The 24,075-nt window shown below is 39.3% G+C and overlaps 1 protein-coding gene and 1 non-coding gene across 3 annotated transcripts; both read right to left on the reverse strand.

Moving 5' to 3' along the window:
• Positions 1 to 9,018: 9,018 nt before the first annotated feature.
• mir9a-2 (microRNA mir-9a-2) lies at positions 9,019 to 9,120 on the reverse strand. The gene has a single exon (NR_107085.1). It is a non-coding gene; the product is annotated as a microRNA mir-9a-2 (primary transcript).
• A 3,192-nt stretch (positions 9,121 to 12,312) lies between these two features.
• Positions 12,313 to 24,005, reverse strand: kif7 (kinesin family member 7). 2 transcript variants are annotated; one of them, XM_004067339.5, is made up of 20 exons: positions 23,880 to 24,005; positions 21,421 to 21,812; positions 21,142 to 21,339; positions 20,636 to 21,035; positions 20,201 to 20,548; positions 19,061 to 19,253; positions 18,819 to 18,974; positions 18,540 to 18,698; positions 17,361 to 17,497; positions 17,152 to 17,273; positions 16,894 to 17,034; positions 16,615 to 16,820; positions 16,214 to 16,411; positions 15,690 to 15,815; positions 15,336 to 15,512; positions 15,052 to 15,267; positions 14,756 to 14,962; positions 13,566 to 13,764; positions 13,284 to 13,445; positions 12,313 to 13,081 (listed from the first exon to the last, which is right to left on the reverse strand). In XM_004067339.5, the coding sequence occupies exons 2-20, from the start codon at positions 21,749 to 21,751 to the stop codon at positions 12,693 to 12,695; spliced, it is 4,065 nt and encodes a 1,354-aa protein (XP_004067387.1). In that variant the 5' UTR covers positions 21,752 to 21,812; positions 23,880 to 24,005; the 3' UTR covers positions 12,313 to 12,692. The 2 variants fall into 2 exon arrangements, with proteins under 2 accessions (XP_004067387.1, XP_078800651.1); XM_078944525.1 differs by lacking the exon at positions 23,880 to 24,005 and adding an exon at positions 23,465 to 23,635.
• Between the last annotated feature and the right edge of the window lie 70 nt (positions 24,006 to 24,075).

The following is a 24,075-nucleotide window of genomic DNA, read 5'->3' on the forward strand; positions in this document are numbered from 1 at the left end:
ATAAATGACTAGACCATCATCCACAGTCATCCACAGACACAAGCCTGCTCTGCAGCAGCCTGCTCTTCATTCATGAGCCGCGTCTGAGTTCATTCAAAATGTCTCACCCCTTCTTGCTCACCACTGCTTGGAATGGGTGTTGTAATACAGGGCAGCTCTGAGACAGCTGCAACACAAACTTAAACTATTTCCTTAAAGAAATGTGCATTTGCATCCCCATGTAAGTCACAGATAAAATATGGAATATGCAGCATACAGCTTACATTCAAGAGGACAAAAAACAATTAGATCATGCTTAAATCTGCAGATGATTAACTTGAATCTCTTTTATTTTTTTTAAAGTAAATTGTAAACTTGAGCTATGATTTAATCTGAAAGGTAAAAAAAAGGGACCTGACTTGGAAATCCCAAAAGAGACAGTCGTTTGTGTGAACACATTCACAAATTATTATTGAGCGTGTTAAGTTCATCTGGGGTCAGGTGTCACACCAGTGGAGGGAAATTGTAAAGATGTTGATGATCACAAAACCTGTTGGGAAGAAAACGACTTGTGTCGGGTCAATTTGTGTCCAGAGAGGGTCAGAGGTCATGACCCTTGGGCCCTGCAGCAACAAGTGCTTGTCTGCAACCTCCTTTCAGCAAAAAGTATCAGTCACGTTGTTTTGCTGTGTTTCTTATCAATCAACTGCCTCTGTCCAAGGTGCTGACAGAACTCGTGTATTGTAATGCAATGAAAATTGAAAAAAGATTTTGGGGTTTTTATTATACTAAAAATTAAATGGTTTAGAATTTTGTATTGATTTTATGAGTTGTTGTTTTTTTTATTTCATTTATTTCTTTTAGTTTAAAATATGTATTTTTTTATTTCAAATTAACTATTTTACTTTTCGCATTTCAATGATTCCTTCAAGTTTGCATTGTGTTCTTTTGAGTTTAAGACTGTTCTCAACTTTTATTTTATTTTATTTTTTCAAATTTGCAATCTAGTTTTTTGTTTACTTTAAGCTAATTATGATTTGATCCGATGTGAAACAGGTTTAGGTTTTATTTCTGCTCACAAAACTCTGGACAGTCAGCTGTTCTGTCTAAAATAAATATACTGAAACATTTATGCTGTTTAGGTTGTTTTTTTTTCTGTGCAAGTTTTATTTTTCCTTTCTTAGATTATTTGTTAACCTTTACTTGCTGTAAAGCACTTCCTCTTATTTTATGTGCAATATAATAAAATACTTATTTTCTCTTGCAAACAATTAATAATTGAATTATACACAACAAAAAACTGGTGTTTCAGTATCCAAGCAATAACATATGAAGATATGAGGGAGTAAAACATATGTTGTTAAATACTGTGGAGCTATGGAAGGGGAGAAAAGCCCGTTAGGTAACTGTGGAGACTGTAACCGCAAAGTGAAGACACTATAGTCACTGAATGAACTTTTCAGCTGAAGGTAAATTGTGACAAAGCTGCGTGAAAACGTGAAAATAACAAACAAGCTGCCTTTTTTTTTTTTTTAACTTGTCCTGTCCAACAGCTGGGCAAACAGATGAGAGCTGAAGGTCTCTTGTGTTGGACATATTTTATTTTAACAACAGGAGGTCATGAATCTTCTGACAAATGTCTGAATAAACCCCTTTTGTAATCGAGGTCAAACTTTATTCATTTCAATCATATTTGAAAATCTTTTGTGTTGGACCGGACAGAAAAGGAAAGGAGGAAGGAAGAGAGAGGAATATTAGAGAGGAGGGGATAGGAGGGTGATTATAGAAGGGGGGTAAAACCATGAAGCAGCATAAAGCAACAAGTTTCTGGATGGTTATACTCATTACAGTGAGGTTCAGATGTAATACACTCAGATGTTATAACACACCTGTTGGCTCCAAAAAATGTCCACATGTCAACATGTTCACAATACGAATAATGTTCACACACGCATACAACAAGCTGCTTTTTGAAAGAGTTTACATGGATTCATATATATATATATATATTCATAAATATATTCTTGTCTTTTAACCTAAAAGCACTTGGAATTAAATAGTAAATAAACATTCTTTAGCCAATAAAAGTTGAACATTTTTCTGCTTATAATTCATTGTGAAGAAGATAACATACAGTGGTGGACAAAATTGTTGGTAGCCCTCAGTTAAAGATGGAAAGTCCACAATGCTCACTGAAATGACTTGAAATGTTCAAAAGTAACAATAAATTAAAATTTATTGAAAATTGAATAATCAAAATCAGCCATTACTTTTGAGTTTTTGATTAACAGAATTATTTTTTTTCAAAACTAATGAAATAGGGCTGGACAAAAATGATGGTACCTCCATAAAAGACTAATTGCCCAGGGGGTCATGATGAACTCAGGTATGTCCTTTCATTGACATCACAGCTGTTTTCAAACCCATAATCAGTCAGTCTGCCTATTTAAAGGGAGACAAATAGTCACGTTGCTGTTTGGTGAAAAGGTGTGAACCACACTGAACATGGACAACAGAAAGAGAAGGAGAGAATTGTCCCAGGACATTAGAAACAAAATTATAGACAAACATCGTAAAGGTAAAGGCTATAAAACCATCTCTAAGCAGCTTGAAGTTCCTGTGAAGACAGTGGCACATATTATTCAGAAGTTTAAGACCCACAGGACAGCAGCCAACCTCCCTGGACGTGACCGGAAGAGGAAAATTGATGACAAATTGAGGAGACAGATAGTTGGAACTGTATCCAAAGAGCCCAGAAAAACCTCCAAAGACATTAAAGGTGAACTCCTAGATCAAGGTACATCAGTGTCAGATCACACCATTCGTCGTTGTTTGAGCCAGAGTGGACTTCATGGGAGACGACCAAGGAGGACACCACTGTTGAAAGGAAATCATTAAAAAGCCAGACTGGAATTTGCAAAAATGCATGTTGACAAGCCACAAAGCTTCTGGGAAAATGTCATTTGGACAGATGAGACAGACCTGGAGCTTTTTGGTAAGAAACATCAGCTCTATGTTCATAGACTCAAAAATGAAGCATACAAGGAAAAGAACACTGTCCCTACTGTGAAACATGGAGGAGGCTCAGTTCTGTTCTTGGGCTGCTTTGCTGCATCTGGCACAGGGTGTCTTGAAGTTGTACAAGGTAAAATGAAATCTCAAGATCATCAAGGCATTCTGGATAGAAATGTGCTGCCTAGGGTCAGAAAGCTTGGTCTCAGTGGCAGGTCATGGGTCTTCCAACAGGACAACGATCCAAAACACACTGCCAAAAAAACCCCAAGAATGGCTAAGAGAAAAGCGTTGGACGATTCTTAAGTGGCCTTCTATGAGCCCAGATCTGGATCCCATTGAACATCTGTGGAAGGAGCAAACCTGAGACAACTGGAGCAGTTTGCTCATGAGGAGTGGGCCAAAATACCTGTGGACAGGTGCAGAAGGCTCATTGACAAATACAGAAACCGTTTAATTGTGATTGCCTCAGAAGGTTGTGCAACAAAATATTAAGTTATGGGTACCATCATTTTTGTCCAGCCCTATTTTATTAGTTTTGAAAAAAATAATTCTGTTAATCAAAAGTAATAGCTGATTTTGATTATTTAATTTTCAATAAATTTTAATTTATTGTTACTTTTGAACGTTTCAAGTCATTTCAGTGAGCATTGTGGACTTTCCATCTTTAACTGAGGGGTACCAACAATTTTGTCCACCACTGTATACATATAAACAATTAGGGAACTTTAGTTAAAGTTCAAGTTCGGTCTCTTAAACTATTCTATGTTTTAATGTAGACTTTGAATGAAAGAGATTAACTTAATAAAAAAGTACTAAAAAGAAGTAAAAAACAAACAAAGTAAATTTAACACATGTTCATGCTATTTGTAGATTCAGTTCAATTCAAAGTTAAGCACCTTGGTCTTATAATCTCCTCTTTAATTGGCTGCATGATAATATTCTAACTCCCTTGTCTCACAAAGGTTCGGTGGGAGCTGGGACTGTGAGCAGTCTGAGTCTAGCCCAGCAATCATGCAGCCACACTGTCACAAACTATATATAAAGGAGTTCCTGGACAATTTAATCCCATTGGGAGACATGGTAGGGCCCTTTCTCCGCCAATTTTCACCCTCTCTCTGATTCAAAACTCCCCTTTCTTCTATGGGTCAAACAATGCAGGACTGTGCTTTCTTTTTTAATGCCCTCTTAAATCTTTTCTCAGGGCGACTGCCTCCCCCAAACCCTTCAAACAGCATGCAGTTTATGCAAATGATCTGCCTTTTATACTCAAGATGGAATGAGACCTCAAAATATTATCAATATGTTCCTTTTTCTGCAACATAAAAAAACCTACATGCATGCACAAACAGACACGTATGGAATGACTGACTTTTGAAATATTCGCAATAAATTCAACTTTATTTTTTTAGACATTTCAAAAGCATTGATTAGTTTCTTTGGTGTATAAAAAAATCACTTAGTTAATGTTTCCTTGAAAAAACTTAAGCTGCAGAGTTTAAAGTTGGAGTGGATGGAAGATGAATCTGATGATGTTAATTTAGTGTGGGAGTGTGCTGACAAGGGTACATGTGCACCATAAATGTAAAAATCATGGCTGTTCCCAGGACCTGAGAGATGTCTGAAAAGCTTGGGCTGTAAGGTGAGGGGGTGTACCCAGCTGTAGAGAGGGGAGGCCCTGAGTCTCATGGTCTTCCTCACAGGCTGTCCTTTTCACAGCACATAGCCAGGCCATCCAGCTTGCTGCCATAACAACCCCACAACCACTCTGTCATGGTAACCCCATGCAAAAAAGGGGCAGGGGAAGGCGTTGAATGAAGAGTCCAGACACTTTCACACCCATGAACTTGAACTTGACAGACAGACGGAGGGACTGGCGAGCGGCGATGGAAATCAACCCTGAGAGAGTTTGTTCTGTGATATGAAATGAACATCTTCTTATGTTTTTGATTTAAATATTTGGTTTAAACAAATGTACGGATTGACGGCCACGGAGGGGCCAGGTATTTGAAACATACCAAAATCTATTTCTATCTATTGTATTTCTATCTAATCTATTGTATTTTATGGAAGCTTATTCTTTACCAGACAAACAGTTAAATTGAAGAAAATAACAGCATATTAATATTTGGTTTATACCCACAGTTGGATCTTTAAAGACTATGCTATAAGTAATAATGTCAACAAAGTAAAAGCTGAAACAATTAACACTTCATGTGTTGTGCATTAGATACATTTTTTTTGTCAATCTTGAAAAATTGCTGCAGAAAAAGGTTTCTGAAAACATAAAAAACTTTATTGGCATGCACAAAAAAACAAGATAAAAAACAAAAGATAGCATGGGAGACAAGTCTGTCAGACACATACACAGCCATGAGATTCAACTTATTTTGCAGCCGTGGGCTCGTGTGATGTGCTTGTTTGCTTTTGCCTAAAGCTGATGAATGGTGGCCGCTCCACATCAGGGGTCTTAGCTGCTCAGACCCACTCGACCATGGGAAAAAAGGAGCTGTGAAAGGTCCCCTGTCACTGGTACAAAGCCAAGAACAAGCCATTGCAAGATAATCATGTTTATCCCCAGATTAAGACAGGATAGCAGCTGCCGAATCTTTGCTGGAGGGAACAGGGATGGGGGAGAAAAGGATAGTCCTGGTCTCAGGAAAACCAACAGTAGGATCATCACAGGTTCCACTAAAAGAAAGATCTAGTTTTGATACAGATTCATTTTTGTGTAGAAATAAAAGTGAGGTCTGCACCATCCCTCTGACAGCTGTCATCAGAATTCCCTTTTGGATAAATCAAGCACACCCCAACTAAACTAATGACACATGCAAGTTCTCCGTCATACATTTGAATGTATGACAAGATCAGGTCAGTTTGGGGCAAATACCAACAAGAGGATTTTAAGGTATTTAATAAACATTTACATGCATATACATATTTCTACACTGTTTTTTACTAAATCCTTCAACTTGGCAGTCAGGAAAGCCTTCCAATAAATGCCCAAGCAAATGCAAACAGACATTATTTAAGCTCCAACGTCATTGTATTGTTGTGGTTTTTCTATATGGACCGGGTCACACCTATTTCAAAGAGGCCACTTTGTGTTTCAATTGTATTTGTTTAAATTCATACAAACTTTGTGGCTTCAACTCATAAAAAGGTTCTGTCACTTCAGCTGCTAAAGTGTCAGGGATATTTTTAGCTTTCATTGTCGTCAGAAAAAGCCTTTTAATGGATTGATGCTCATAATGATGATGAGTGATGCAGAAGCAAATCTGTTTCTGAAATGTCATAGTTTTTTTTTTCAATGCAGATATTTGAAAAAATGTGAAAACAATGCATCAGTAAAAATAGTAAAGTAATTGATGAGGAGGCGGAAAATTTATAGTTTCTTTACATTTGCTGTCATTAACGTTCCCCTTGGCACAGACCCGCACATTAGCACATTCCCTCAAACTCATTGTGAGTCAGGGGCAGACATGAACAGGCAAGAAGACAAAGGGACGGCGTTTTCAGGAGGAGCGCTTCTCGCAGCCACTAATGGAGGCATCTGCCACTGTCTGGACTGTCGTTCCCACCTCACTGCCCAACATTTACTGCAGCAGCCTCCCACACATCCAATGTTGGGAACGAGCAGTGGCAGACCTTTGTCAAGTGTTCCTTTCACAAAGCAGCCATTGTAGAAAGGAAGCAGGATCAGAATGATAATGTGGGGCAGTGTTTACTAACAGGCCAACAGGTCTCCTGCAGCTGTACAGCACAAAACCCAACCTGCAGCCTTTCTGAAAGCTGTAGCATCTTTGTTCAATGTGCTCCACTGTAGATGATTGAATACAGCACGCCATTCTCTTGGAGCTGAATTAAGCAGTCACGCTAATTATTATGATATTGTTAGAAAAACGGAGTTGATCCCAGACTGCTTGGTGGTTGAAGCTTCCCCCAGACTGTGGGGCTAATTACAGCCTGCATTGATGAGAACTGAACAGTTCCTGCTTTGGGGTTGCTTGTAGTGACTCTGCTCCTATTGGTCCACGTGAACAGAATTAACGCAATTTTTAGTGGCAATTTAGGCGTTCACTGAATTTTTCAACTGTTCTTTTTTTCTTTTGAATGACAGTAATTTTATAATCATCATTCAAAATGTATGACGTTAAAAAAAAACCTCTATGAAAGAGACTCTTTCAGAATCATAAAATCTCTGCACCTGCTAAAACTGTTTTCCACCCAAATGTGATTTTTTTTTTTTATTTCATACAAAAATGTGTCTGTATGTGTTTTTCTGTTTTCATTTTGAGTCAGAGTGAATGTGGAGCTGCAGGTCTCATCAGAAGTCTGCTGCTCCTTTAAGCAGGCCTTCCGCTCCGCTTCCACCTTCTGTGCAGGTGTGCTCACGTGCCTTCCTCTCCTAACCGCTTGCAGTCGCGCGCCCGCTTCCTGTATTGTACTCCACGGCCGATCGTTGTCTTGTGTTTTTTTTTTTAGTTAATTAAATGCCGCTTGTGCTGGATGTGAGCGAGAATGCTTTAATAAAGACGATCAGACGGGCCCTGTAGCTTCTAAAGGACAGTTTTCTGTAACAGCTGGTGAAGGTTTTTCTCTGACCCCACAGCCTGTTCAAGGACCAATTATCTGTTTGCAAACACAAATCGAAAGACTTCACAGATAAATGGAAAACAGGTAAAAAGTAACAAGTAAAAAAATAAAAGAACGAACGAAAAAAATCGTTTCATGATCAATTTGCAACAAACAATTCAATGGTTGTTTTCCTCGAATTGTGTATTTTTTACCTTTACCTATCTAATTTTACATCTAAAAACAGTCATTATTATTATTAATATTATTATTATTATTATAAAAATAATATAATCCTATAGGACTATGAACATTTTTAAAAAGTGTAAAAATTATTCGATTTTTTTGTTTAATTTGAAATTTTGTGAAGCTCTCGAAGTGAGTGTTTTTACATATTTTTTATGCTTCATTTTAACAAAAAGAAAATATAGAAAATGGTGAGTTGCATTAAACTAAAAGTCCAGGCTAATTGATAATCTAGTCAGAAAATGTTATAAATCTTCCAATATTATTCGTTTTTCTTTCCTTATATGAGACATCTGTTTTTAAGCCCCTTTTTAAACTTTTACTTCCTAAAAGAGATTTTCTGCCAGCAGAGATGTCAAGTAAGTGGCTTTCTAGCTTCCTCATAACAGATTTTGGTGATCAATAACTGATTTACAAAAAGTTGGATAATTTTTTGAAGAGCTTTTGAAATCAGATCACCACAGAAGTACTGGTGTGTGACTTTAAGTGGATTTATATTTATAGTGCTGATTTCAGTCTAATGGACCGCTACCAAAGTGTCTAAAGAAACAAACTGAGCACAATAAAAACAGTAACATCAACTACATCCTGTGAAGGTGACAGTAAACAAATAACTGAAACAATCTTGTCTTTGTTAAAGATTACAAGCAAAAGGCTTTGCAATGAGTGCTGATATAGCAGATGTATGTGGTGCAACATGTGGGTTATAATATTGTGATTAAGACTTTTAATAAAATAAATAAAAAAATAAAACTCCGTTAAATTTAGATGGTGAAATTGAAGAATCAAATTTCTAATATGAGTTAAGGAAATCTTGCCATATAAGAATGTTTGTGAGAAAGAAGAACAGCACAAGCTCAAGTTTATTAAATCAAATCTAATTTATTTTTTGTGGAATACAGGTGATGGCAGCAGGATATTATCAGAAAACAAATGAGTTTGATAGCTCCAACTTTAAAAAACGGAAATATCAACGGCCCTTTACAAAACTTGTGATCTGTTATTTTGTGAGAAAGATCTAAACATAATCTTCGGTGAACCTTTACACTGAAGTGGGAAAAAATAGTTTCATACAAGGAGGTCAAAGAGATGAAATATTTCAGTTAAATGAATTCAGGAAATGTTGGCAGTCACCTACCTGAACAGCAAAGTGCTCTTCTTTTTGTTCATTTTTATCTCCTGCATCTCCTCATCCATGATGAAAGCTGAGGTGTCAGAGGTCATTCCTACTTTCGGTTATCTAGCTTTATGATGGGTAAATCACACTCATACAGCTAGATAACCAAAGACAGGAACAGGCTCCACTGATTTTCTCCATGTAAAGCTATGGGGAAAGAAGACAGTTTTAACACATGTAACATGTTTGATGCACCTTTGTTTTTTAAAAACGAAATATTGTCAGCTTCATTGACATATTTTACTAAATCAACATGATTGCTGATGACTCAAAAGCACATTTGTTTTAGGTCTGGCTGCAAATACAATCTCAAAGTCAAAGCCATACATTTTTTTTTGTCAAACCTAAAAAAATATTAATAATATAATACTGTCATTGTAGTTTTCTGCAGAAGTTCATGCCTCCAAATGATGATGCTTTTTTCAGATGATCATGACCTGTCAGTCAGTTTACGGTTATTTATACATGTGCTAAATAAAAATGAAAACAGCTTATTTTGGATGATCTCGCGATGATGACCTGACGCCTTTCTTCATTCGGCGTGTTTGACGTTTGTCACTGGTTTAATTAGGGAACAGACGCGCTGACAGGGAAACTACATTTCTTATGGAAACGCTGACAAACGTCATTGAGCCAATGCTTGTTGAAATATATCAAACCTAAAGCAGAGCCTGTTGCAAAGAGTAATTTGTATTATAAACAAACGGGTATCCTGAAAAAATTGGTTTGTGTTTACTTTTGGTTTAATGCAGAACTGGCCTAATGGGTCCTTTGTCAAATAAGACACAAAAATATTCACTTTTCGGCACTTTCAAAGCTTAAAGCAAAGACTTTCTCCATTGCAAACTGAATATCAGTGCTTTTTTTCAGCAACCAATCATAAGAGAAACCATCTTAACGAGAGGATCCCCAACGCTGCAGGCCGAGGATGAAAAGCAGGTTGTGAAAACTAACCAAGACCAAATCCTCACTTCTGATCGTGATAGGTGCGTTCTTCCACCCATGAGATCATAGCATCCAGGCGTGAAGGCGCGGGTCTCTATGTGCGCCATCATGCGTCCTCCAGGTGTGCGCAAGTTTTGTGGCGAACAGGTGAGCGGCCGCGTGCATTCAGCTGATATTCCCGTACAGCGTTCGTGCAGCAGCAGCAGCAGCACATCGGTCTGAAGATGAAGCATGGCTGGTATGGATCGGGAGGTTCCAGGGTTTCTGACTTCCGTTGGGAGAGAAGATGCTCTGCGACGCACGCGATCTTATCCCCGCACCGCGTCCAAAAAACGCGCGCGCCAGAGCCCGCGGTCCTGAGGCTGCCGCGCGCGGACAGACCCCCCCCCCCCCCCCCCCCAAGTCATTTCTTCTCATCTCCTCGCTGCCTCCTTTTGCCCAACCATTGACTGTATAAGAGTCTCTTATACAGTCAATGAGCTCAACGCTTCCACCTCCCGTTGGTGACGTCACGCAGCCATCAAAACGCTGAGGACCAATAGGAAACAACCTGCTCTGTGCGTGTTTGGAAGAGGCCGATGGAAGTTAACCATTTCAAACAAACATTCTTGAAGTAACAAATACATCAGAAATCCAAGGAACAAGCAGACGATATTTAATTGTCTGAAAATCAATTCTAAATGTGCTGCTTTGTTGTTTTTGTTGTTTTTAATGATCAGACACTGGATTATCTTGGATTCTGCCCCCCACTCAGTAAACCCATCAGGAAAATGTCTGGTTTTGGCGCCACTCAGCGGTAGAAAGGTACAGAAATAAAACCTGGATGGTGTTTCTTCCTTTTTTATAATTTGTTTTTGATAAATGCATTTTTCGCGTCTTTGTTTTGCAAAAGAAAAAATGAATAAATAACAATAATAATTTTTCAACAATTTTGGAATTTTGATGGAGGTAATAGAATAATCCAGCGTCTAAAAATCCTTAATATTGGTTTTTGGAGAAAACTAAAGTAGGTGTAGTGAAAAAGTAGCTCTCAGATCTGTGACTGAGCAGGGCAGATTGGGTGTATTTTTGATGAGGGAAAACTGTAAATGAAATCAACAAAGCTGGCCTTTCAAGGCTCATCTTGAAAACGTCACCCTCGTGCTATCCTAGGCACCTTAACATTGGGAGTTGGGTCATCTAGACCCACTAGACAGTGCGCTGAACCTTTTTTCTTCAATGATTTGTAATCTTCACTGGTGTCCATGGATTACATGAAATCTTTCCACCTTTATCCACCTTTGTCATGGTAGGGAGAACACGTCAATGTAAGGGTGGGGTCATCTAAGACAGCACAAGGGTTAACCCTTGAAAATAAGATTATTTATTTGTTTTTTGCTTTTCATTAGTTGTTGAAAACATGGTCAGAAAGATTGATATTATTTAAAATACTATGACAGAAGACACATTTGCAGGGGTCAGACAAAAATCGCTGTTTGCTGTAAAAAATAAAGGTCTGATTGGAAGAATCTCATAACCTCATACTTTTTATGTTTAATGAGTGCAACGTTGATTTTTATGGTTTTGAATCAGAAAAAAATCCCCCCACTTTATTCATCCAAACTTTCAGCGACGGAGACTATTAGATGCGGAATAAACGTCCTTTGGTATTTAACTGCTTTAACAACTCAACAGACAATGCAGGAACCTTTTTCAAGTCGCTAAAGCTTTTAATCGGTTTATGTGTTAAAATGTAGTTTAAAAACCAAAAATGTAGTTGAAGAAATGGCTCATATAAAAATGTTCTTGTTCTCTTCTCCCATTCTATTTTTAATGTGATAAACCTCTGAATGACGGCAGTTACTGACATTTTTATCCATTTGTAATAGGTTTAGAATTTTGAAATAAAAGGGGCAGATCTATTGTTCTATAGCAACATCATACATCATTGCAGTAACAAGTTCAGCATTTAATTCACCAGTTTGAGCCATTAAGTACATTCATGAGGATTGTTATTTTTTTTTTGCAGAATTGCCAAATACCACCATGTCCATACATATTTGAAAAATGGAAACATTTTCATTTCAAAGAAATGGGTTTCAATGCACAAAACACATCTATATAAGCATCGTCTTGTCTAAATTCTTTTACAGCCATTTGTTAAATGGTAAATTTGAGGATAAATTCATGTAAAGCTGGTACGTGTTGAACACTACTGCCCCCTAGGGTCCAATCTAAGCATTTGGGGCTCTTTTGTCCCTTAAGTTGGACTTTTTTTCTGTTTTTGCAACATTTTCTCACGGAAATTGCTTCAAACTTTTAAAAGAGTTTACTCATAAAGAATCAAGTGGATTTAGTTTTGTAGCTTTTTAGTCTAAAAAAATACAAAAATACCAAACCAGAATAAATATGATTTTATTTAACTAATCAGCTATGAATAAAAGTATTATTTTTGGAAACAGTACTCTATAATACTTCAATCTGTGAGGACAAGTTGTGGGAGAAAAACTGAGAAATATGCACCAAATGAAAGAAGTAATAGCTTCAACATACGTGAATAAACAACCTAAAAAGGATTTAACATCAAAAACAACAACAAAAAAAAAACTGTACATGATTTAAGCAACAGGAATGATTTATAAGACAGACCATATACTTCTCTTTACAAAAACAAGGAGAAAAGTGCTTGGCAGAAAAATCTGTAGGTTTTAGAAACAAACAAAAAAACAACAAAATAATGATGGACTACAAAATAAAAGCCTCTGTGAAAGCATTACATTCAGACAGGGTTCTTCCGTACATCAATGAATGCATTGCTTGAAGTCAAAGGTCCAATGTTGAGGCTGGAACGCCGAAACTCCCGGCGAGGTTTAACCACAGGGAGAGACAGCGGCCCCCCCCAGGAACCCAAACCAGGCTGAACTACACGATTTACAGGAACTTCCCCAGACACTTGCAGTAGGAGCTCCTCCATGACAGCAGGCTCCTCTGTGGGGAGAGAGGAGCGTCTCCATGTGGAAGGAAGGGGTGCCTTCACCAGCTCCCTCATTTCATCCCGAGACCGGACAGGTCGATCGGATTGCCCCGCCCCTCTGCCTGAAGGACTGTCCTGGTGGCTTAACTTTTCCAGGCTGCCAGTATTATTGGGTTTACCATCAGACAGCAAGACTGCAAGACAGAGAAGCCAGAATGCATTACTTCTAACTGACAGATTCATGACATCAAGCCTGAAAAATACTAACAAAAAATAAATAGATAAAACTAGTCAGACAACAAGCAGTGTCACTGTAGATAAATCCCTTTTTGATATTATTTTTTGCTTAAGGGCATTAAGATGAAGGACATAAATCTCTTAGGAAAATAACCTGACCTTTATGGTGTTCTTTAGGCTGGCTGGTTGATCCACAGAGCTCTCTTAGTTTGCAGCTCAGTTCCAGATTGGCTGCTTTGTACTGACTGAGCTCCTTGCTGATGTTATTTATGCATCCCTCGTAGTGCCGCTGTCGTCCTGCCAAGCCCTCATCCATTTGTTCTGTCAGGACACCAGGAGATGCAAACAGCTTCAATACTGATACATACCTTTCCGAACATATTGAGAGACACATAATACATTAACCAAAAAGGTGACTTTGGGAAAAGGCTGCCCTCTTACCTCGACACTGCTGCAGTAAGAGCTGGACACTCCTCTCATGCTCCTTCTGCTGCTGTGTGAGCCGCCGATCTGTGTCCAGCTGAGCACGATCAAGAGCATTCTCCAGCCACTGCACCAACCTCTGCTGCTCATCCAGCTGCATCTCCAGCTCAGCCAGGGCCAGCTGCAGCTTACGCTCCTCCTCACGCAGAGACACCACCTCCACGATCACAACCACAGCACATTTACTAAATGTTCACATCAATCTCAGACACCGACTCTGTAAAATGCTCAAATTCATGACAGTGCAATCAGAAAAAAAGTGTGGCTCGGTGAAAGCGGAAATGATATTATATGACCTATAAAAAAGCAACAACAGCGGAAGTTTGCAAAGTTATATCTGGGAAACCACAGCACTTCAAAAATCCTAAAGGCTCTACATCCGCCCTCAGATATGTCATATTAAAGGGAATCAAATCCAGCAAAAAATAAATAAACAAACTTAAATATTAACTAATTCATGATTCACAGGTACTTTTTGTTTGTACAGTATATTAAATCTGACCATAAAAGAGAAAATTAAACTGTTTTTTAACAAGTCTTCTCTGTCAAAATTTCAGACTTCTTAAACTTTCTAGCTTTTCCGAGCAAACTGTTGTAGCAGCAGTAAATAAAACATTTTTCAGAGTAAATTTTTCTATTTTTATTACATATAAAGAGGAAATTTTAGGTTGTAAACAATCAAAATTTGTTTTAGTAGTATGTTAGAAATTAAAGCCAATTAATGTCTTGTATTCACACCCCCTTTCTCCAAACTAAAATCCTTTTTTAAACTTTGAAGGCACGCCATTAAAATGTCAGCTTTGTTAGAATTTCAAGCAGTATTATAGTGATTATTGGCACATGTGCAACAATGTGTGTCATTGTATGTAGCCGTTAAGGCTATAGAAAGCTTTGTGATGATCAGTATTTGAATCTGTGCTGTTGTCTCAAGCAGCTTTATTTTGAATGGACAATAGCTCTTTAAATGATGGTTTAGGACTGCAGTGCATGTGATGTCACTGCTGTGAGAGAAAGCCAAAGTGCCCAGAAAAAAAGAATCCCATGCAAACCAGGATCTGACCCAGGACTTCCCTGCTGCGAGAGCACAATGTGAACCGCCACACAGCACTGATAACAAGATCCAATAAGGTTTCAAAGAGACAAAGCACCTTGTCAAAGTACTTGCACAGCAGGGCTCTGGTCTCAGAAGCAGACAGGTAGCTGAGCTTAGCCATCAGGTTCATCTCCCACTGTGAGAGCATGCTGGCAGAAGCACGCAGCTGTCTCTGCCTCTGAGTGATGGCTTCATTTTTGTATTCAATCGCCGCGTCGAGAGCCTCGATAGCTTCATCCAGCTGGAAAAGGGTTCTCTCCTCCTGCGGACACCGTATTGAAATAAATGTCTCGAGATGATTTGAAATCCCATATTTTCAGCTACGTCACTGAACAAAATCACCGTTCTGACCTCAGGTGAGAGCAGGTTACCCTGCCGCAGTTTATCGTCCAGCTCAACTCTTTGCTTAAGCAGCGAGTCTTTCTCCTGACGCAGGTTGGAGATCTCTTGGCGAATCTGTTGGGAGTCTTGAGCGCTGCCACTGCGAAGGAGGCCATTTCTCTCACTCAGCTCTCGCTCGAGAGACTCAATGCGTCCAGTAAGCGTCACCAGATCTTTACTGAGAGCCTGGACAATAAATAATGATCAACTGTTGCCGATTTGTGGCTCACTGACTTGCTAGCATGGATTATTACCTGACTGGAGAGGAGCCTCTTGGTCTCCAGCCCGCTGCGTTCTTGCAGCAGAGCCTCCTTCTTGGCCAGGATCTCCTCTCGTTTGGTCAGCTCCCCTTCCAGATCTTCCAGTCCTCTCCTCTGCTCGAGAACGCGCTCCATTTCCTCATCCAGCCAGCGTTTTTGCTCTTCAATTTTCTAAGAGCAAATGTCAAGACACAGACATTTATCAGGTGAAATACAATGCTGATTAGCCTGTAAAGATTTTTGCAAAAACAAAATAAAAATAGTCAAACTGAATGTGACTTCTCAAACTCAAGGTGCATGAATAAAGAGCATCATAAAAAACGTATTTAGGATCAGTTCTCATCAAACCTGTTGCTCTTCTAATGAAATAACAGAGCCATTGCTTCCACTGCGCCTTTGCCTCTGGAAGGCAGCGATCTCCTCAGTCTTTATCCTCAGGATCTTCTGCTGCTGCTCATTTTTTATCTCCAGTTCCTTAAAGAGTGAAATAGAGAGAAGATAAGCGCAGGTTATGGTTCAGAGCAAAGCAATGCATCTTATCTTCTTTTTTTATTAGTTTTACAGAGATTAGCTCTTTAATGTAAAATGTCAAAGTATTACAAATATTTAAGGTCACATCAAAGATAAAAAAAGACATTTTTGGCTGCCTAAATTGTCCATGTTCTGACTTTTGTCTATCAAATCTTTACGTTAACATGTTACTGAAGTGCATAAAGGTTTCTGCAGCATTGATTAAACACAACTCAAAGACTTTTAAGCCTGAATATTAGTTAAAAAAGGAGGATCCTGAACAAACAGCGAGCCCAAAAAGTTATGATGCAAAGCATTTCATGATGCAAGCAGAAACTGAAAGAGACGTTGTTTGAGCTTACCTTGACTCTGTGAGTTCTTCTTTGCATTTCTGTCTCCAGACGTCTCTTCTGCTGACTTTCCTCCCGCAATCGCTTCTGCAGCTGCTCCTGCTGCTGCTTCATGGACTGCACACTCCTCTCCAGCTCCAGCACGCGGCGCTCGCTTTGAACAGGGAGGTTAGCCAGACGAGCAGTATCCCTCTGACGCTGACTCAGAACCTGATATTTGACCCCAAATGCAGTCTTTCACGCAAACAATCTAAAAAGTTATGATCCACATTAAAGAAACCATAAAGCGTGTTCTGGTTATGGTGATTAGGTAGAAAAAGAAAATCACCCCATTTTATCAACATGCCATTGAATTTGACTAAGTTTGTTCATTTGAACAGCTTTGTGAATAAAAATGAATAGTGACATCAAACCTGGACTTTGCTTTGAGCTGCGGCGATCTTCCTGCGACACTCCTGCGCTCTGGTTTTGTCTGTTGCACTGATCTCTCTCTCTTGTTTCTCCAGGTCCTGCAGCTGCCTCTGCGCCTCCAGCAGCTCCTGTCGGGCCTGGACAGCTTCACTCTCCAGAGCTGTGATCTTATGGCTGTACTGCTTATTCAAGGCCTGAGCGTCTTTTCCTTTACAAAAGACAAGTGTCACTCACAGATAAGCAATAGTATTTCTGGAAAAGTGTTGCTTCTTTATCATTACCGGTTTTAATCAGCTCTTTGATGAGTTCCTCCTTCATGCGGATGGTGACAGACAGCTCCCTGATCTTCTGCTGTGCCTGGAGAAGTCCCCATTCGGAAATGCTTTCAAAACTTTTCAGACTGTCCCCTGCACTGGAGTTGGCTACACACAGATGTGAAACAGCACAGTTAGGCAGCGACAGAGCTTTGAAGCGAAACACACCATCATTTTTCAAATGAATTCCATTCTAAATAAAAAGCTAGTGAAACTGCGACCTACAGGCTTTTCTGGTTAGACATGGGTGTGTTTCGTGGTCTGGCAGCTGAGATGTTAGGCCTTTATCCACAGCCACGCTGCCTCCTGACAGCATGTCCCGTTTAGTCCACGTCAGGTTCATCTGTCTGAAACGGCACCAAATGCAAACGGTTTGCAGCATGGAGCATGTGCAAGCATTGGGTAGAGATCTTATAATCTTCTCTGCAAGATACCTGCATCTATCATGGTCAGAATGATTGCCCTCTTTTTCTGCACAGTGCATCATCTCTGCAACTTCTGAGACATCTTGGTCCCCAAAATATTTTCCATTGGAACAGGTTGCATACCCAGAGAGATCCACTGGACTGCCCTGTTATCCCACAAACAAAGAATCAATCATCAGATAAAGAATTTGCAGCACACAGTGCAATAAAACCTTTTTTAAATGTGTCTTTAAATTTGGCAGCAAGCCTCTTTTGAAATGTGTTTGCCCCACATTTTCTTGGTGCCTGTGAAAAAAATATTACAATTTTCTATCCCTACAGTGCCATCCTGACAATGCAGAGGTGACGGACAGGCTCATTAAACCCAGAGCTTCCCTGTTGTTCAATTCTGCGTTGTTTCATGAAGGAATTTAAAGGATGAAGACGATAAAAGCATGTTACTCTTTCCTCTAAGCCTTTCTCAGTACAAACGGATCACAGGCGATTTCCTCCTGCAACAAAGCTTTCAGTCTGAATTCAGAGATAAAATAGAAAATGAAAAAAAAAATGAGCTACATTTTCTGTGGAGATTTGCTGAAATTTTATATAATTTTTTTTTTTTTTACAACCAGGCTTGTTTTCAAAGCTTCTTTTGACTAAAAGTGTAAGGGTTAATGGTAAAAATCTCAAAGTGCTTTGTTATAAATGCTCTCCCTCGTCCAACTCAACACGTTTCTGCAAAGATCATTGCTGACGGTGTGATGGAGCCTCATCCTAAATCTGGAAGGGAACATTTCCAATGAAGCAGAGGCATTGAGACAGATGTTTCTAATTTCTATCAGATTAAAAGGATTTTAAAGATCCACTCTGATGAAAATCATGTTTTTGGGGTTACTAACATGTTCTGTGACATTTGTCTCATACTGAAGGGCATATTTAAAGAAAATTAAGCTAAAAATTGGATTGAATATGTCTTTATTCAAATTTTTGTGAAACAGGAGCAGATGAATTTTTTTTTTAAAAATGGGTGGACTTCTCTGCTCTGCAACAAGGAGAGAAAGTGGGGGACAGGGTTGCTCCGCGCCAATGCTCCTGCCCACACCTCAAAAGGCGAATTAATATAATTAATATAATTAATATTTAAAATGCTTTTAAATGGATCAAAAAAGGATAGGAGTGGGTCTTTAAAATACTCTGGTGGGTGCTTACCTGTCTATACGTGCCTCCATTCTGACCATGCAGCATGGAGCCCATCGGCGCAGTGTGTGGCCGCAGCCTCAAGTTTAAGCCAAGTCCCATCAGTCCAAGAGAAGAGAGCTGACACTGTAGAGCTGCTATCAGGTCCTGTTGCTCCTGCAGCTTGTCACTCTGACACAGAAAGTTACATCATCAGCAATCTGGGATAGCAACTACCGTGAAGAATCTACATAAATGAAAAAGCTGCAGATAGATTTAATTAACTTTGTGGTGACAACACAAATGTGCAACCTGCTGCTTGTATTGTTCCATTGCATCCTCCAGAGCTGCTAAAAAGTCTGTATTTTCTTTCTCCAGCCGTTGAATTTCCGTCTGAAGATGAGCAAGAGTGTCTTCTTTTTCACTTTCATTCAGATGGGTGAACCTCCCCTCCACAGCCTCCGTGTCCTTGGACGGAAATCAACAGTTTGTTAACAAAACGTTGATACCAAGTCTTCACCAGAATGCTTAAAGCTTATGTCTCAGAGGCAAACCTGATTCTTAATGGAAGGCCTGCTTCTCCGCAGAGCAACACTTTCCTCTGTGTAGCTGTTCTCGATGCCGCTGTCTGGTCCAGAGGCTGTGGTGAGGCCGCTCCGTTCCTCCTCTACGGAGCACAGCCACTCCTTCACTCTCAGACTCTGTTCTGCAGTCAGAGCGCCTTCACTCTGTAACTCCCGCAGTAACCTGTAACAGCACAGAAAACCACTGAAGCGGCATTTTATCACTATAGGCACAAGAACGACTAAATGTGTCGATCATTTCTGTCTGTGTTTATACTTCACGAAGAAAGGTTAAGCCTGTAATTAGAGAGGACATGAAACAAAGAGCTTAAAGACCCACTCCAAAGAAATTTGTGTTTCTGCTGTTCTTCAAATATGCTTGTGGTATTTATCTTATGATGGAGGGCATGGATAAAGAAAATTATGTTTAAAATTGAATTTCTGAGTGTTTCTTTATTCAAATCGTTGTGAATCAGAAGCAGACGAAAAGATACTGTTCATATTTATGATGTAGAAAATACGCTGGGTGGGCCACAAGCTCCCTGTTCTTCTCTGCAATGGGGAGGGGCAAGGGGCGGGGTTGCTCTGTGCCAATGGTCCCGCCCACACATCAAGATGCAAATTTGTAATGAACTCCTGCTGCTTTGCAGAAACTATGTCCTAAAAAAACAACAATGATTTATTTGCTTTTGCCTAAAACAGTATAATCATAGTTAAAAGACCACCGGAAATGCTTTTAAAATAGATCAAAAGGTGATTGGAGTGGGACTTTAACCCTACAATATTTTACTTTACTTGTATTAGTAATGTAACTTCATTGCTAGTTTTGGCATCATGGAGGATTTTTAGAAAAACTGCAATATCAGCAACAGTTATTTTTGGCATTTCTAACATTTACATCTACTTTTGATAAAAATAAACGGAATATTTAAAACCATAGTTTGTTTTTTCTGTACCCATCTTGTGCAAAGACTATGAGGAAACCACTTTTTCTAGCATGAGCTCATTAGTAAATGTGACCTTCAATGCTTTAGACAGAGACCAGCACCACTAGTGCATTAAGAAAACATGCAGTACTTTCAGCTATTGTTCAAAAATATTGTTAAACAAAGTCAGTGAGCACAACACAACCTGTATGCGGTGTCAGTGCATGTCCTGTAGTGGGCGCTCTGCGCCTGCAGCCTGCTCATCTCCCCCTCTCCAAATCGAGGTCTCTTGTTTGGATCAGCGTGAGCTATGATCCGGGTCTCTGAGCGCTGACGGTTTTCCAGGGCTCTACGAAGAGCCTTGATCTGCTGCTCAAGCCCCTCCACGCGATCCAGCTCTCGCTTGCAGTTGACTGTCACTCGGTTCTGAATGTTCCTGGCCCTCATCGCATAATTTAGGGTATTCAGACTTTCATCGAAGTCCGAGGAAGACGGGCTGATGCAGGCGATCATTAGAGTGTTTGAGTTTCCTCCCAAAGAGTCTTTAAGTATCCTAGTAAAACAAAGATGGAAGATGTTTTTCATTGAAAGGAAACAAAAATTTGTAATCTGCACAAGTGACTGCCTTACAGGTACTCACCTTGTGATTTTAGAATCCCTGTATGGTATATGGGAACCTTTCCTCTTTGGGTCTCCCAGTGCCCCGATAACGTTTCCCAAAGCCAGAAGTCCACTGTTAATTTGAATGCTCTCCTTCAGTCTCTCTCCAGTGTTACCTGTCCTTAAGATGCGCTCAGACCCTGCTAAGTCGACAAAATGGAACTTGGAAGATAACATTTGTGGTCCAGAGCTTGCAGTGGTCCCATTAGGGCGCGAGCTTCCACGGCGCTGATCCAAGTACAACGTGAAAATAGTGTGTGACCGGCTGGAGTTGGGATTCATTTGTGTCGCTCCGGTGTGTCTGGCTGTGTTTCCTGACTCAAGAAAACTAAGCACCTCATCCAGAGCTTCCACCTCACACTCCTTTACACCGCACAGAACTAAAGTCCAAATTTAAAAAATGACAAACACACAAAATGATTGACAGAATAAAATGGCACAAATATGCCTCATTACACATTAAAGACAGCATGCGTTCTTCCATACCAATGTTGCCTTTATCTTCTCGGATGAGGATATCCTTACTGGCAGTCTCAATTTCCAGTAAATCTTTAAATTCCTCTTTATAAATCTCCAAATAGGAGACTCGCACAGAGAAGTCTGTGAGGTCGTTTTCATCCAGCAGCTTAAAAACATCTGCAACAGCTCTGGGAATGATCCCTTGCTCCTCATCCCTGAAGGAACCTAAATATAAAGTTTTAAAGAAGTACAATATTGATGCTCTCTTGCTTCTTCTGAACTTAAAAATGAAACCAAATAACTTACTAATATTTGCTTCTCCAATGGTGTACGTCTTGCCAGAACCAGTCTGTCCATAGGCAAAGACGGTGGCATTAAAGCCTTGGAAGAAGGCGTCGATGAGCGGCTGGACGGACGCAGAATAAACGTCCTCCTGACAGGCAGTTTCTTCAAACAAGAAGTCACAGACAAAGTGCCGGTCGTGGCCCAGAGTGACCCGCCGCAGGTCAGGGTCCACGGTGATGCAGCTCTCGTGGCAGTGCAGGAGTTCTTTGGGCAGCAGGGGACGCACTCGAACAGCCACCTGGACTGCAGAGTAGTCCAACCTGCCTTGACCGCCAGGCACTTTAGGAGACATTTTATGTTCACTGGTCCGGTTCTCTGTGCAACACAGTTATGTGGTGATCATCTGTGGGTCACTAGAAGAAATAAAGGATAATTCAATGAAGTTCATTGCGTCTCCAAGTTTAAACTGTGTTCTCGAATGATAAAAAATAATTTAAGAACACAGAAATAAAGGATATTATTCAGCAAAGGCAGTTTAAAAGACATTCAATTCAACTTTATTTATATAGCCCAAATTCACAACAACAGTCGTCTCAATGGGCCTCATACCGGTAATTGTAAGGTAAACATACAATCAAAAAGGATCATAAATGCGTAGAATTCAATAGTATAATGCTAAAACTTTAACTAAACAGACTAACTAAACTGGCATCCCTGCCCTTAGACCCCCCTTCGCGGGGGTGATGGAAGCGGTTCTAGGATTGGTATTTAATTCAAACAGCTATTTTTTTTCATGATAAATGAATTGTTAATATTTTCAGATTAGTAATCATTTTCAAAGTTAGACAGTATGCAAACCAATGTCTAAGATTGATTTATCCCAAGTTAAATAACACAGCAAAATTATAACATATATCATACTCTAAACTTAGTTTATAGTCTAAAGTAAGTTGTTATAAAAGTTTTACATTTAAAAAGTAGAATATATTGGTTGTTTCAGGTTTTGATTCATAGGCTAAGAAGATCATTTGTAAGTGGATGTCTAGAAATTTAGTAGGTTTTAAAATACGCTGTCAGATTAAGGTGTGTTACTTAAGACCTCATTTAATTTTTTTCACTTTCATAAATTGAAGCATGAGAAACCAATAGATCAGGAAGCCTCTTTTAACCCTCCAACTGTGTTTTTTGTTTTGAAGAAAATGCAAACGGTTTACATTAAAAACGGTTAGTTTAGGTTGTTTTGTTTTAGTTAATTTGGTTTCTCATTTATGTTTAGATTTTTAACATGTCAGGCAACTGTAGTAAAATGTTAAAATTCTGTGGTTCATTGTTGTTTCTTTTAACATTTCTGCATTACTTTTATAACGTTTTTATTTCATTTGGATTCTTCACCATATCGTCAAATCAGCGATAGTGAAAAAGAGTAAAAGGATGAAGTTCTAGTGATAGACTGACTCGGCACACTTGCATTTTTAGTTCAGCAGGAGTTTCTCATTTGACACAAACGTGTATTTTTTTTTTTATTGTATTTGCTGCTGTCAAAAGTAAAGGAAGTTAAATGATTAACTATATATAAACTTACCACTGTTATAATTCAATAATTATAAATATTTTATACCTACGTTTTGTAAATAAATGACCACAAAAACACAAATAAAGTGCATTTATCTAATATCTCAACGTTGAGGTGAGGCTTTTTAGGGTCAGTGAGAGACGGGTCCAGATGGCTCTTTTAGCGTTAAAGGTTCACGACCCCATGCATTATTATCCAATATTAATATCTGACATCATATAATTTAAACATGATTGCAATAAAACTGAACTTATTAAAATATATTTTCTAAATATCAGTTGCAAGTAGGCAACTTGATTAAACCCAAATCCTGATTTACTGGAGGAGCAAAACACTGATATGTCATGATTATGTGGATACAACACAGCAAAAGAGACGCGCTTCACATGTTAACGGTTCGGGCAGGATGCTGTGGGGTTTTGCTCCAGGTAAGCCCGGACTCCGTAAGGTGTTGAGTACATCAAAAATTGTCATAATACGTCAAACATTTACTTTCTGGGTGGAATTGGACCGAGTCCTCATCATCGGAACCGCGGGCGGTGACTGCGCAGACTCGGGCTCGAGCTGGATAAACTTAGCGGGGGCAGTGTTAGCTCGCTGGAGTTAAGGTTTTTTAAGTTCACGCGAGAAAACCTAACTTTGAGAGCAAACGGTTCTTTAAGCAGCGAAAGCACAGTTTTTCCTGTCGTGTAAAAGCAACTTCCCAGAATCCCCTTTTTTTTAATTGATACTTGTGCTTCGGACTGTAGCTAAGCTAAAGTTAGCCGCGTCTGAAAACAATATAAGAGGATGAGACACGGTGGACTCACAATAGTTAGTTTTTTGTGTTTTTATGTTAGTAAAGAAGAGTAACGGTACGCCGCGTGCATCAATTTGGCGACTTCTCCTGACCTCTAACAAGACTTACATGACTGCGGGTGAAGTTAATCATGATCCCTGCGTTGAAAGTATTCCTTTTTTTTCCTTCTTACTGGAGAATAGGATGTGGGGGAGGAGTTTGAAAAGTCCGTTTCCTGGGGGCTGGAGTGGTCTATATAGTTAGAAACGTGAGTAACACGCTGCTTTAAAATGTTATCTGCATCCATTGATGATTGAAGAGGAAA

This window comes from Oryzias latipes, chromosome 3, assembly GCF_053564925.1.
Source record: "Oryzias latipes strain Hd-rR chromosome 3, Olatipes_Hd-rR_3.1".
NCBI classification, from domain to species: domain Eukaryota; kingdom Metazoa; phylum Chordata; class Actinopteri; order Beloniformes; family Adrianichthyidae; genus Oryzias; species Oryzias latipes.

Excerpts from the sequence above, each read along its gene's own strand:
- kif7 (XM_004067339.5), bottom strand. The coding sequence starts at position 21,751 with ATGTCTCCTAAAGTGCCTGGCGGTCAAGGCAGGTTGGACTACTCTGCA. Across the intron at positions 18,699-18,818 it reads TGGAACAATACAAGCAGCAG|AGTGACAAGCTGCAGGAGCA; the intron begins GTTGCACATTTG and ends TTTCTGTGTCAG. Across the intron at positions 16,821-16,893 it reads CAAAGAGCTGATTAAAACCG|GAAAAGACGCTCAGGCCTTG; the intron begins GTAATGATAAAG and ends TCTTTTGTAAAG.